At 40.8% G+C, this 15,712-nt stretch overlaps 1 protein-coding gene across 10 annotated transcripts in view; it reads left to right on the plus strand.

The window, feature by feature from the left end:
* The window catches only part of LOC147619394 (ARM repeat superfamily protein), a 165,785-nt gene that overhangs the window by 85,590 nt on the left and 64,483 nt on the right, over positions 1-15,712 (plus strand). For 8 of the 10 annotated variants that reach the window (XR_015261847.1, XR_015261846.1, XM_086773028.1 and 5 more), the window contains 8 exons: positions 4,359-4,543; positions 4,671-4,743; positions 5,130-5,504; positions 6,912-7,262; positions 8,464-8,631; positions 8,824-9,117; positions 9,323-9,499; positions 12,576-12,839. Coding sequence is in view for 8 of the 10 variants with exons in the window: in XM_086773028.1 (XP_086629154.1) it covers positions 4,359-4,543; positions 4,671-4,743; positions 5,130-5,504; positions 6,912-7,262; positions 8,464-8,631; positions 8,824-9,117; positions 9,323-9,499; positions 12,576-12,839 (1,887 nt within the window). In the remaining 2 variants the exon portion in view is untranslated. The remainder of the gene's footprint in view (positions 1-4,358; positions 4,544-4,670; positions 4,744-5,129; positions 5,505-6,911; positions 7,263-8,463; positions 8,632-8,823; positions 9,118-9,322; positions 9,500-12,575; positions 12,840-15,712) is intronic. The other 2 variants (XM_086773030.1, XM_086773031.1) reach the window with 1 other exon arrangement.

Genomic DNA, 15,712 nt, shown 5'->3' on the forward strand with positions numbered 1-15,712 from the left:
ATTGATTTTTTTTGTGATTGGAGATAAATACTTTCCTGGTTGAATCTCTCTCTCTTTATTATGCAGTCCAGGAGGTAACAACCTTCTCACACAGATTGGTGTAGGCTTATGCTGATATAATTTCTAAATCTACTTTTTGAAGATATCATATATGTTTGAAAGTTGTGCCAAGTGTTAAGAATGTTTGTTTTTTAATTGGGAATTTAATGTCACAAAGTGCTACAAAACATGGAGGTTGCAATAGTTAGAGAGATGCTTGTTATTTAAGTATCTCAATTACATGCAACAAACAAAGTTTTTGATGATACCCTCTACCAGTGATGTGATGTTTGTTAATATATGCTTGCTTGGTATAGATTAGCTGTTGTGGTGGATGGTACTAAAAGGGGGCAACTGAGACCTTACATCTAATTCTCTACAAAAATGGTGTTTGGACAACCCTGATGATGAGGTGCTTGACCTTTCAGTTTATCCATGGGTGAGACCACTATAGTTCAGGTGACCGCACTTGCACTGTATACCCATCACCTTATTTATGGTAAAACTTGAAATTTTTCTGTTTAGATTTCCCACAACGCAGTGTATCCAATCAGTAAAATTCATTACTATCTGACTTTGTTGAGACTAGAAATTACGGTGTTGTTATCATCCATTATTCTAGCTAGCTTGGCACTTGCACCTTTAGCCCGACTCATGTCCACCTCATTCCAATTTCCTAAACCTTGTGCTTTTTTGAAAAGCTCGTGAGAGAGGACATGGTAGGTATCAGTTGTAACAAAACACATTTTGTGCTGTAACTAATTTCACAGTCACAAGTCAAGGATCTTTCCATTCATTACTATCACACCTTGTTGAGACTTGAAATTACGATGTTGTTATCATCCGTTATTCTAACTAGCTTGGCACTTACACGTTTAGCTCAACTGATGTCCACGTCATTCCAATTTCTTAAACCTTGTACTTTTTTGAAAAGCTCGTGTGAGAGGACATGATAGGTATCAATTGTAACAAAACACCTTTTGTGCTCTAACTAATTTCACAGTCACAAGTCAAGGATCGTTCCGGTCACACAATCAATTCTGGATACCCAATAGGTCTACATGTGGTATGATATGTGGCTGGGAATCCAACACGTGTGTGCTTCTTGGAGGAGGCAAAAGCGAATCATGGCTTTGTGTAGACTGACAAAAAAAAGTCATTGAAGAAATGATCGAAGAAGGTATTGTTACTGTAGATGTACATGTTGTACTGGTTGTATGGGTTGTAACTTTTGTACCAGCTGTACCCTCTGTGTGATACTCTATTTTTTTCCTGGGGAAAAAGATCCTTCTATTGGTTAAAAAATAACAGCCCGAGGGCTAGATGTACGAACTCAAACCCCTCACAAGAGGCAAAATACAAACTGGGGAGGGTTGTTTCCCTCCATAGCTGGGCGCCCCCGGAGGGAAACTACCTCATCTTGTGCGCATGAAGGCCTCTCGCCTTCTATGCATGTGATCCGACCGGCCGACCTGCAGCTTCCTCCAATGACGTGTAGTGGATGTCAATCCAAATGGAGAGGATGGACTCGGTTGGAGGGGTGAAAGTACCCTCGATGGGCGCGCTGTGTGATACTCTATTTTAGATGGAGTTCTTGGAGATCTTCTTGGTGGTCTAATTCTTGGCCTCGACGGTATTGTGTGTGAGTTTCCGAGATTATTCTCTTGGTTGCCTATCTCTTGGCCACCGCCTCCTACTGCCTTGACAGTCCCATATGTTCCATGGTGGAGGTTGAAGACAGAAATCCATGGATGTATTGATACCTTCTGGGACATCGGTAATGTAATCTGGATAACCTGGCCTGTTTTATGTGTAGGGACAGAAGAGGCCCCCAAAGCTTGTATCAGATAAATACTCCTTGGTACTATGACATAAATTCCAAGGAGAAAGGAGGGATGAGGATGCATTTCTGTCCCAGCGTGGTGTCAAGTATTTAAACGTGCTTGTGGTTTTAAGTGAGTGGCTTTGTTTTAAGTGTTCAATCACATTAATAGTCGTGTGAACCCCTGGATCGGCTACATGGCGATTACTCATTGATTATTCATTGAGACATGAGGGCTTAGTTTCACAAGGATAAGAAGGAAGTTGTCACCATTGACAAAAGCAAAGATTGTTGCCATGAGCATTTGCTGTAATAAATTGTAAAAGCATACCACCTCTGCACTGCAAACAACCAGATTTGGGATAAGCTATATGGCGTCTTATTAACACAAATATATCCATAGCTGCAATCATATGGATATGGTAGCTGATCGAGATGTATGTTAATGTTGGAAAAAAATGTGTATGGTACATATGCTACATGCTCATCCACTGTACTTTAAATTGTTGAGAGGTTGAAGTGTTAGAAAGAAACAAATGTGGAGCCTTCAATACAGGCAATGACTGTATTAGGAACAGTTGTCCTCTCCAAAGCATGTTTGGGGACTTCAGTTCTAAAACAAAGGGAAGTCTATATGCAATAGAAAAGCAGGATGATAATCCAGGTATGAATGGCAGCCCCTGAAATATTAAACATTTTTAGACCTTTCTCACTTCCAAACGTTTGAGAGATGGTAAGTATGATTGCAATTATGATTATGTCTAAGATGCATTAAGGATGCTTGACTTGCTACCTATTTAAGGTTTGCCCTCACTGTTAAGCTTGCCTTAGGTTTTTGCAATTCACACGCTTGCAGGCTGTTTGTTGTTAACATTTGGTCGACCCTTGTCTCCCCTAAATCTGGAGCCCAGAAGTGTTGCAAATCAACTTATGTTAGGAACATGCACCTAATCTTGCCAATATTGCCCAAAATAGCAATTCTCCTTGCGAGTCTGGCACCTTTATCTACCCTATTGTCCATTGCTTTGTAGAGCCAAAAATAGCTTACAGTTGTGTGCCCTAGGCCTGAATATGTGTTGCATCTACCCTGCATCCAATCGCTGCCCATCTCACCCTCTGGAGCTATTTTGATATGCCTAAAATCATCTATCTAAGGGGTCTTGCACGAGGAACTACTAGACCGGTCTTCCCTTTCTGCTAGAACCACATGAACTTGCTTGACACAGACGAAGGCTTGTACAAGCTCAGATCCCTGTGCTGGTGGCGATTCTAAAAAGCCTGAAAATTGGCTGACCAAAACACTTCCTGGACCATCATAAGCGTTCCTGGAAACTTTAGCCATTAGGTCTGACTCTTATACAATATTTGGGGCATGCCCAGTAGAACCACCCGAGGTTAGCTTTTTTATTGAGGAACACAAAGGAAATCGGCATCCAACTAACGACTTCTACCCGCAAGATAACTCCTTTTTGCGATGGAGAGCAAGCGAAAGAAAAAGAGCGATATAGAGGTGGGCAGGATGCCAGTTTGCTTTGTGTTCTCAGCATGCGAAAGATACGTACAGCTCCTTGGTTGGCAGTTCTGGATGCTCCGCCTCTTTTGCAAAGCTTAAAGTCTTTCCGATGCTTACTCCAGATATTGCTAAGGCTTCTAGGTAATGAAGGCTTCCAACACACTGCAACGCACATACTCCAAACAGTCGCTGCTGGCGCAGGAGTGGATGAAGAAGGTTCAGAAAAGGATTGTGAGAGAAAGAGAATCTCAAATTGAAACTCCGAGATGGTTCATCTCCGCAAGAATTTCTGAAAATTACATATGGAAGCAAATCTTTGATAATTGCAGTCATTTGAGAACAGTGAATTTTAAGAGATAACAGACACATTAGGCTAAATATAGCACTTGGTTATTAGGTGGCTATACAAATTAGTTCAAGGCTCAGTTCTGGGGATCAATCATTCTATTATAAACTCGTGACTGTCGCCCATGACTATGCTGCCAAGATGGGGACTTCATCGTTTTGGTGAAATAATATTATACTATCTAATCTTCAATAGCAGCAGAGAGAGGATGGTTTTTTTTTTGGGTTCCTTTAGATGCTGCAGAAATAACAGAATGTTTAGCCTTTTCAAGTCATATGAATTTGAACACAAAAGTTTGTCAATCAGTCTTCTAATTCTTGTGGTGCCCAAGTATAAATCAACTATTTAATGCTCTGGTTTGCTAAATCACAGCTGATAGGTTACCATGATGTATACAAATCGTTACCTTTGTTGTTTTTTCTGAAATAACTGATTGTTGTGTTGTAAACATATTACCTGGTTTTTGGACTAATGAAAATTACATTCTTTGAGAGAGAAAAAAGCTTTCAGTAGGCATTCATGCTTGAGGAGAAGATGGCAGCTTTATTTCCCTTGATCATGGGCAAGACAATAACCTGCTCTTGTGAACTTGATTAATGTTTCAATAATGGAGCTGGGTTTTGGCATGTGGCATGCAGAAATTTACAGAACTTTATCTCGAACGGACAGACTGGCTGAGACAATTCATTGGGCATATTGATATGAGTACACGAGAAACTGTAGCAAGGCTTTTGGGTGTTGTGTCTTCTGGACTTTCAACGGCAACAACCATGCATCTTCTAGAGGGTTTAAGGGACACATTTCATACTGGTCAAAAGAGCAGGTAATTGCAATGCCTAAAATTTTGCTTATTTTGATGTAGTGTTGATAAAATTTTGTGCCAAGTTCAGAAGTTTTATGTTTTTATTTTCAATCTAAGAAGAACTTCTATTTTTTTTTTCTTGAACCAGGTTTGAAGACACACATGGTGCAGTTTGTGCAACTGGCTACATTTTAGCCCAATGTATGGCTGGTGTGCCAACTGTAAGTAGACTTCAATGGTGGACATCCCAGGAATTTCGTGAATGCAATCTAATCTTATAATCCTAATTGCGATGAAAATCTGGAATTGTATTTCAAAGCTCACTGTAGCATTGGTAGAAACGTTTTTAGTATTTGGAGTGTGAAAAGGTCCCAATAGAGACGTTGCAGATCAATCTAACATATTGTATGCAAAGCAAAGCGAAGCCCTCTTCAATTGAAAGCTTGGAAAATGTCATGGTTTCAAAATAAATTGTTGCGTTTTGAGTGGTGTAAGCGTGGCTTTACTTGTGGTTTTAGACATCTGCTGGCAGACAAGCCTTGATTATTTGCTTTATTTTCTTTCAGTTGTTGGAATCCTCATGGTTATGTTTTTCACTGAAATTCAGGTGCCACTTCAAACAATTCGAAAGATATTATCAACCCTCGTTGAACTTGGAAGGTCAGGAAATCCTGTACTATCAGGAGCTGTGGTTCAAGCGATTGGTCATGTTGGTCTTCGTGGTCCTCTGCCTGTATTTCAAGATGATAAGCAAGGGGTGGCTGAGGATCATATGGAAGGTGCTGCAGGTTCTGTCACTGATTCAGGAGAGAGAATGACTTCCACATCTGTAACCCAGTTGTTTAACGATGTCTTTTCTTTGAAAGATATGAAAGCACTTCAGAAAGCTGTTATTGCATATGGTCACATGTGCTATGGCAACCCAGACAAAGGACTTTTGGAGGAAGCTCTGAATGCTGTTTTTGGGTTGGCCAGATCAAAGGCAAGTGCACGTGTTCTAGTTGTGAGTAAATGCATTTGGCGATGCGTAGTAGTTTTGTGAGGTCTCTTTGTTGCAAAGGAAAAGTGATACTTTGTTGTAGCTTCAATTGCATTTTAGAGTGTGAGATGGGAGCAGTAACTTTCAAAACATTTTAAAGAGTATGTCACTTAGAACAGTTGTCTAGGCATGGCTGCAAGATCTGGTCATTGTTACTGACAATTTCTCAGATGGTCAGAAGATAAACTTGATTTCTCCTCAGTAATCCATTAGGCTTTCATGTGGGTTGTGATTTAAATACCAGACGCATGTGAGCATAGGTTGAACATGATTATGGTCAATTTTTATCTTACCAATGCATTGAATTACGATGCTATGGAGAGCTAATTTTTTATTTGAAGAAGTTTTTCAATGCCTTCTTTGCTGTTGGTCTACACCCTAGTTGATTTGGCTGGTTCACTATCAGTGTAAGCCAGGCTGATGAGATTCAGTCTGGTTTTCACTGGTTGGTCTAGTGTGACATTTGTTTGGGAGGCAAGCATGCATTTTCATAACTGGCTGCTAGATGTTTTCACGATCAGCAACTTGTACCATGGGATGTTGTCATGCTGGAAGTTGTCACGCTGTATCAGTAGTAGCACATTGTCTCATGGTGCTCCATTTTAGATAAGCAGCAATCTGCTTACCAAGTCGTATGCTTGAATCAGTTTTGATGTAATGGGAAGGAAGGATGTACTGATGGTATTGGCATGTACTTACTTATAGCAGTCATTGCTATGATTCAAACATGTGAGAGAGCATAGAGCCACATCAGGGTAGACCTATCTTTGGCAACACCTCCAGATTACAACAAGACTATATTAACCTATCACAGGATTTGCTTATTGGAGTTTGAATGGTCCTCAAAAGAACTCAGCCGGGAATCATGTTTCTATTCACCAATCCCAAGATGAAACAGCAAGACGTCTTCTTATCTTGTACTAGTAAAGATTTCTTTTATATGGTGTCAAGTTCTTGGGCTAGCTTGCAAGGCTGATTCACAAGATCAAAGTAAAAGCTATAGTGTTAAATCACATTGATAATTTTTTGGTCAAGTTCTGTGAACAGCTTGCATCACTTTTGAGACAAAATGGGGCCTCAACCCCTTCGCGAAATGGCCCATGATTCGATATCATGGTTCCATTTGGTTTAAGACAGTTCGCTTTCAAAACATATTATTCTGGCTATCCTTATTGCAACATGTCGTAGGTTGAGACTTCCTTCTGTTTGATAACATCTGATTGTCCTTTAGAGGTTTCGTAAGTCTAAATATCTACATTGATTGAAGTGTTTGTAACTGCACGTGCTGGTAGCTGAATTCCTATTTCTGCTTTTGGATTGATGAGTTGTAATATTCTGTTGATGTTTCAGGTGGAGGAGGTGCTATTTTCTGTGGGAGAGGCTCTTTGTTTTATATGGGGTGGTTTATCAGTAACAGCAGATGAAATACTGAAGACAACATTCGTCTCACTTTCTAGTGCTTCAAATTTTCTGAGTGATCATGTGGAGGTACGTGATAGTGACATGGAAAGCTTACCAGTCACTGGCGAATCGAATGACGATAGAGCTAGAGCAAGGGAAGTGATAGTGGGTAAGCTTTTTGATGACCTTCTTTATAGTGGTAGAAAAGAGGAGCGGTGTGCAGGTGCTGTCTGGTTGGTTTCTATCATCACATATTGTGGCAAACATCCTCGTGTGCAGCAGATGCTTCCAGAAATTCAGGTTGGCTCTATGGAGGACTAGCTTTCTTATGACATCCTCAAAGTTTTAAACATATATGTTAGCAAGTCAAAAGCATGCTGCAATCAAACATTAATGAGTTGAACAAATTGAAATCCATTCTCTTTGTTTTTTGTTTTTTTGTTTTTTGCTTTTTCTGTAACGCCTATTTTTGAGTGTTTGGTACAACATTGGTAAACCAGTAATGTCAACCCCATGAAAGAAAAAAAGAAAATGTTGTGCCCTTTTGTATGCAGGGTTAGTATTGTTGGTATTGTCAGGGGTGAGAATTTAAAGTTTTTCCCTGTACTTTTGTAAAAAAAGAAAATGTTGTGCCCTTTTGTATGCAAGCTTTTCCCTGTACCTTTGTACAGCATTGTTATAGAAGGTAAATCATAGGTCATTTTTATAAACAGCTTTCAAAGTTGGAGAGTTCTAATCAAGTTAGGAGTCTTGATACAACAATTGCCACCTGTCAAGATCTTGGCAGCTCTTCTATTTCATATTTCTTGAGGCCCAACTTCTCCCTGTACCTTTCTACAGTATTGTTATATAGGAAAATCATAGGTCATTTTTACATACAGCTTGCAAAGTTTGAAAGTTCTAATCAAGTTAGGAGTGTTGATACAACAATTGTCTTCGATCAACTTGTCAAGATAAATCTTGGCAGCTCTTTTACTCTATATTTTGAGCCTTAAGCAAGGCTAGGAAGTGGTTTGACATAAAGTACATCTCCAGTACCGTTCAATGGCTGACCGCTTGTGATTTATATGCACCATCAGCTTTCAGCCCTATGTCTATGTCCATCAGCTGTTGGCCCTGACTTTAGACATCTTATGATTCAGAGACCATATCTATTGTTTTCTGAGTGTTCTTCACAGCTGTCATGCGAGAATCATGAAGGACTAGCCAGGCGAGTACTGAATGTACTAAAGAGAAACTCGCTGTTCCGCATTAATGAATCCTGATTTCTTGGGGTGATAGTTGGTCTTTGAACTTTTTGTCAATTTTTGTATTCCAAAACGTTAAGTATTGTCTATACATCTATAGTTGTTTCCATCTAAATAAATCTTAGAATATGCACTGTGCACGGTGCTGCTTCTGGCTGATTTGTGGAATTTAGAAATTTCCGACAAAAAGTCTGTTTTGTTAGCTCAAGATGTGATGTCAATGGAATAAGATGAGGCTTCTGGTTGATTTGCAGGAAGCCTTTTCTCATTTACTTGGGGAACAGAATGAACTCACGCAGGAGATGGCTTCGAAAGGCATGAGTATCCTATATGAAGTTGGTGACACAGCTTCTAGGCATGAGTTGGTGAAGGCACTAGTCAACACGTTGTCTGGCACAGCAAAAAAGAAACGTGCTATTAAGGTAGTCCTCTCTGTAATTTAACTATTAACAGTGAAAAAGAAAAGTGCTATTTGAGGCAGTCTTTTTTGTAAATCAACTATTAACAGTATGTCAGATGCTAGTTTGAACACATACTAAGATATTTTGTGTTATCATTTAACTTCATTCCACAAGTTGCTATACGTGGTTTCTCACTTTTGTATGGATGTGCAGCTGACTGAAGATTCTGAAGTGTTTGAGGAGGGTTCATTAGGAGAGAAACCAGGTGGTGGAAACATCACTACTTACAAAGAGCTATGTAGTCTAGCAAATGAAATGGGCCAGCCAGATTTGATTTACAAATTCATGGATCTTGCCAATCATCAAGCTTCCCTGAACTCTAAGCGTGGAGCAGCATTTGGTTTTGCAAAGATTGCAAAGCAAGCACGTGATGCTCTTAGACCATATCTTCCATCTCTGGTACCAAAGCTTATACGCTATCAATATGATCCCAACAAATTAGTCCAGGTAAACACCTACGTGTTCTTACATCAACAAACAAGTGTACACAGAAAGGCATGGCTCGGGAAGTGTGGATGTTTCAGAATTGTAAGTTAGTTGCATGAAAAGAATCATGGTGTAAGATAATCAGAACTAATGTCTTGTCTAAATATTCTGCTGTATAAACTTTTCTGAACAGCTTTGATGATATTTGATTTGTGTGTCTGGCCAGGATGCCATGGGACATATATGGAGATCCATTGTACCTGAACCAAAGAAGACAGTAGATGAGTTTTTTGATGTCATCATGGATGATCTCCTTTTACAAGCTGGATCCAGGCTTTGGCGATCACGTGAATCATCCTGTCTTGCTTTGGCAGATATTTTGCAAGGTCGCCGGTTCCAGGAGGTCAAGTACCCATCACATGCATTTGCTCTGATTTCTGCAAATGTCTTTGTAGAATGTATACATTCAGTTTACTGTTGACCTATCTTATATAAATGCCAAATTGAACCTCCTGCTTTGATTTCTGTTTCTGCTCTTTCTTTCTCGTAACTTTTTGCATCGTTTCCCTCTTACCATAACTTCTCTTTCACATAACTTCTCCCATTGTCTCCCTTCTTACCAAAAACATCAAGTCAGTTCTCTCTCCTAAAAAAAAGAATGTTCTGAATTGACTTCTGTTTATCACCTTGATGGTCTTGAAACTGTTTTTGATACTGTTGTTGTCTTGCCTTATGTCATAGGCAGTTTATTTTATTTGAGCACTACTACTGATTACAGAATAATTGTATAAGTTGTCTTCCTTTCAAGAAATCACTGAAGCAACTTCATGGAGTGTATCTTCTTCTACCACACCCAAATTTTTTGTTGATTGTGTGTCATTGGCTGCAAGAATGTCAGATAATTAGTCTGCCCTAGTGATGTACCTTCTTACTAGAGTGTTGCGAAGAGCTTAGCCACAAGCATTGAGGAAAATTTTCCTGAGCCTCTCCAGCCAGTGGGGATCAGTTCAGGACCACACTTAGCAGGTCAATCCCTCCATATCAAAGGCGCTGAGGTTCCTCTTGGTGAGTCTAGCTGCGGGATAATTGTCCCTTGACCTATTTGCGGAGGAGAGTGGTAGTCGTGGAGAGACCTCAGAGCCCCGCCCTAGGACCCAGGCTACCCTTTCTTTGCCTGCACCACCTGCTTGGGACACAGGTTCCGGATTCATGAGAAGGGCTCCTTCCCTAGCTTCTTGATCTACTGGTGACTGGACTGGCCCCGACCTGAGAGCCCCCATTCTCTCTGATACTCTCCTCTTTGTCATGGCTCACTGTTGTCTTAATTGGAATAAATAAAAAAAATTCCTTGGTTGTACTACATCAAAGATGATGTCAATCAGAAGAACAAACATGACTCCAGTAATTAGTCATAGAATGAAAGTTTTGGTCTATCAGAAGAACCAACATGACTCCAGTTATTAGTTATAGAGTGAAAGTTTTGGAGCATGATTACGGGTGTCAATGCTTAACAAATTCATTACCACAGTAATGAAGGTTGACCAGTGTGGGTGCTTGGTGTTTTAGGTCCACATGTGATGGTTGCCTAGGGGGCGAGATGATGTATAGACTGCCTGGATAGATTTGACGCACTGCCAAATAGGCTACATCCTTGGGTTTGGTGGGATTTACTCTTGGACATCCTATCCTAGGCCATTTACATAGTCACACACTAGCCTATCCACTCACCATTTATCTGCCTTATTAAAGATTATCCTAACATCTTTTAGCATACAACCTCTAGTCTTAGCAGTTTCAAATCAGCCATGAGGTGGTTCATAGTATCAGATTAGTAATTCAATGTTTTTCTCCGTCTGTTTTATTGTACAATGTGAGTTTAAGTTTTGTGCTGTGAAAGATCCTACTACTTGTGAGTGTTGCATGCATACACTGCATGCCCTAGTACGCTGAGAAAACTTCCCCGCCCCCCCAACCCCTTCCAAAAAAAAAAATCCCACCCACAAAAAAAATAAAATCACCCCATATGTAGTCTCCCTCATAGAACGGCTGCAATTATTTTCATTTTGTAGAGATTCTTTTCTCTCTAAAGGATTAGTGTTTGCGAACATTTTTGGATTAATAGAAGGATCTTTTTCTTGGAAACACAAAATTTAGCCACAACCAAATGACCAGTTTTGAATGATTCCATTTACCTTTTCAACTCATGAATTGATGCACAGAGGACACATTGACTTTCTTTCTTTTGGTTCAAACATGTCCTTCTTCAGTTGATAGTCGGAAATGCCTGGGGGGCTGTACCTGAGAACAGATGGGAACCATCAGAAAGATAGGTAGCACCTGTGGGTAATAATGCAAAATGCCATAGTAATATTCTTGGCCATTGCTATCAGATGTATATTGTCCTTTTCATTTTTTATTTTCTATCTTCCATTCTTCATTGTCCATCCCACAAGGATCAGCTGGCCTTGTATATTTAGTATCCATTCTATCAAACAAGCCCTCCTCCAGCTTCCTTTTCATTCCAAGGAGACCACCACTCATTTTTTTAGTTTGATTATTTGTGTAACGGGGGCTATTTAATATGCAGATGGAACATTTTTTGACTAATAGCAGGATCTTTTTTTTGGAAGCATAAAATTGAGCCACAACCAAATGACCATTTTTGGATGATTCTGTTTACCTCTTCAACTTACGAACTGATGCAATGAAGACACATGGACTTTCTTTCTTTTGGTTAAAAAGTGTGCATATATATAGATTGCTCCCCATTCTTTTTCAGTTCATAGGCGGCAATGCCTGGAGGGCCTTACGTGAGAACAGATGGCGCTATTAGAAAAATAGGCAGCACCTGTGGGCAATAACGCAAAATGCCTTAGGAATGTCCTTCCCATTTTTTACTTCTTCCATTGTTCATTGTCATTCCTACAACAATCAGTTGGCCTTATATATTTATTATCCATTTTATCAAGAAAACGTCTTTTCCAGCTTCCTTTTCTTAAAATGATTTTCTCTTTCAACCATTAATATTTTTAATTTGATTTTTTGTGCAATGGACATTATTATTCTCTTTATGATTTGATGTCTTTTTGACCATTCATCTCACATTGACAAGTCGTTGGAATGTGAAGTCTTACTTTTTTGATTGATTAGAAGAATTTTATGGATGAATATGTGATACTTGTCCTCGATTTGACGATTGGTTGTGCTAAACTTGGAAGTTCATACGGCTTATGGCCCAAAATGAAAAAGGATATACCTGAACCAGTTAAAAATGACATTATTCTTGAGTTGCTAGAAAGGAATGAAGTGGTGGTGTGCTTTCTAGTCCAGACTTTGTGAAAATGATATTGTTATTGAGTTGGCAGAAAGAATGGAGGAGTGCTTTGCCATAATTCAAATAACAAGAATAACCTCAAATTTGTACATTTTAACTGATGCGTTGATGTATCATTGACAGATCTTGAATTTTCTGATGTCAGGTGGAGAAATACCTTGAACAGATCTGGGTGGTATGTTTCCGTGCAATGGATGACATTAAGGAGACAGTTCGTACAGCTGGTATTGCTCTTAGTCGATCAGTAAGCTCTCTCACATTAAGGCTTGGTGATACACAACTGACAGTGGAAAGTGATGCAAGAGCCACAGTGAATCTAGTTTTACCAGTTTTGCTTTCAAAGGGTATCATGAGCAACATTGCAGATGTGCAAAGGCTTTCCATTAACACTGTGATGAAGCTTGCAAAGGTAAGACTCGAATGTTCATCCTTTTACCCAAAACGTTTTTCTGCAATGTACAAATGAAGGTAATGAATTGAGCTGCTGCTTTTTTATCAGATGTAAAAGCTAAGAATTTGTGCTTTTTTCGAAACACTCTCATAAATGACTTTTCATTATCACACACATATGAGGCGTTCCTGAATTAATGAAGGGCCTTAGTTACCTAAACTCTGTGTGGTGAAACATATGGTCCATGCTGTGTTGTTGCAATGAATGAGGGAGATGGACAGAAAGGAAAGGGGACTCTCCAGTGTGTGGGTGTATTTAGCTATATTTTATGGGGGTACAGACTTCTTACTCCCCGTACATGGGGTTTTTGGCATGATATGCTCAGATATTGTCAATTTCACCCAACAAGGAGATATCCTCCTGTTGGGAATCTTCAGTGCACTGTCTCTCTCTCTGTCTCTCAGTTCACTATCACGAGAGATCCTCGACCCTGGCACCCATCTCAGTCTACCATCACCAGTTTTTTGCCCCCACAAGAGGAGGACACTCAGGCGGATGAGGCCACCATAGTAGCAACGAGGGGCCCACCATCTCACCCCTCGACTGGAGTTACCCTGCCTTTTGCCACCGTACTTCGGAGAGCCAGATGGCCTCACCCTTATGGACCTCGAGCACCCCAGGTTCACCAGCCCCAGATTGATGAGATCCTCGCCTGCCACCACCGAGCATCTGTAGCTGCTATTATCCCAGCTTCTCGTTGGCCGTGCAGATCTAGGTGCCCTCCTCATGCCCTTGCTGATGCTGGACATCCTTTATGGACCCCTATCACACATCGATGGATAGCTCCCTCTCCACCCTCACACCCCCATATCCTCTACACCCACTTTGTATCCACCACGATGATGAGGATGGTGATCCTCCATGATGAGGATGACGATGATGAACCATACATACCTACATTTACCTATGGATTAGTGTTAGTTCTTTTTGTTATGTTGTCCTTTTTTTCCATGAGATTCCATGGACACGTTGTACACCTTTTGTGCATAGACACATGGGTCTTTTTTCAACAGTGTAAGCCTGTTGCTACACCATTAAAGATAGGCACTATGCTCAGTCTCTAGGACGCAAGTGAACCATTTGATACATCACTTTATAAGAAGTAGGCAGACATTAATATATCTTCTTCTTCTCTCTCTCTTAGCCCAGGTGCAGGTCTATATGTATGGCTTTCATGCAGCTCTAGTTATGCTTGCAGGCATAGAGCCTATGGAGCATCACAGGACACTAGGGTCATCACTAGCTATGTCAGGAGTTTCTTGGAAATGGGAGCCATGCCTGAGCTGTTGATCTACAATGGGATGTCTCGTTGGCCCACTTGATAGCCTGACCTGCTTCCCCCACAAGGGTGGCTCCAGCACTCTGGATTATTTGATGGGGCTTCCTACTCTTATGCGACACATCCGGGACTTTGCCGTCCCACCACCATCCATGAGGGTGGATCACACATACATAGCATTCACCATATCTCGCCCTCCCTTGCCACACCCCCCGAATCCCTCCACATCCACATCAACATCCACATTCCACATTCCCCCATATTCACTTTCACAACAACCTTGACTACTGTGATCACTTGTACCGCCACATAGCCGACCTCGTTCTCTCATTGTCACTCTGAGTCATTACAACACATCATATCTATGCTACACAAATCCAGCTTCCCATATTCCCTTTGCTCCATCAGTGGGCTTACAACCTCAAAACGGGTGGTATGATGATAACTGCAGAGTCACGTGGCTTCACCTCCAACGGGAAAAGGAGATTAGACAGATCTCTGCACATGAAATCATGGTCGTCACGGTACGAAAATACGATACCGTACGGGAATTTTTGGTACGATATGAAATTTTCGGATACCGTACGATAAAATACGATTTTTATTTTTTACACTTACAACCTATGGAGCTTCAAGCTTGAATGTGAGGGAAGGTTGGGAGGGGAGGAGTCTACAGTGCTTGAGGAACCAAAACATGGATATGTGTCTCTCCCAGTTGGATCTCCCGATTGTCTCCAAAAAAGAACCTGGATGGGTAATGCAATACCAAAGGTCTCCCAGTGTAGCGTTTATGACTAAGGGACCGTCCTTGCACAAATACGAGCAGTGCATGTAGGGTGATAGGTTTAGGGACTCCTCTCTAGATCAAAATGGCCATGTCCAAATCTTCTCCCTCGTACATAACTTGAGAATCTAACTGTCTAGCCTACCTATACCAGGGATCTCCAAGTGATGTAGCAAGATTCTCTCATCCTACCAATCAAGTGTACACTACCAGTCTACCTCGCCAGAGTTTTTAGGTCTCTCAACAACCCCACATGGAATACTGAGTGGGCACGAAAGTTGCGAAGTATTGCGAGCATTTGGGATCTTCGTTAGGGTTTCTATATTTTTTAAAAGCATTTGGAATTCTTTTTTTCAAGGGAAAATTATTTTTTTTTTGGGGGGGGGGGAACTCGCACCGTACGGTATCGCACCGTACGAACCGTACTGCACGAACCCATTCGTACTGGTACAAGAAACAACTATGCATGAAATGCAGAGAGATTTTCATCACCTCACCCTTTGGAAGAAGTGTGCATTCTTGGCAAAGCGCCAATCAGAATTGTACCAACTCGTTCTAAGTGGAGACACCTCAGACGCATGGCACTTTTTGGAGGAATTGAAGACACACACCCATCACTAACCCTCTCATATGGGAGAGCTACACACCACTTATAGGACATCCTGAATCAAGCCCCTGTTGATTTATCCCGAATCCCCCGCCCTGCCTATGGTAGCCTTTTCACCAGTGCCAATGACACAAAAGCACTATTGAAACTGCACAATGGTA

This window comes from Cibotium barometz, chromosome 33 (genome assembly GCF_041138505.1).
Source record: "Cibotium barometz isolate CiBa-2024 chromosome 33, ASM4113850v1, whole genome shotgun sequence".
NCBI classification, from domain to species: Eukaryota; Viridiplantae; Streptophyta; class Polypodiopsida; order Cyatheales; family Cibotiaceae; genus Cibotium; species Cibotium barometz.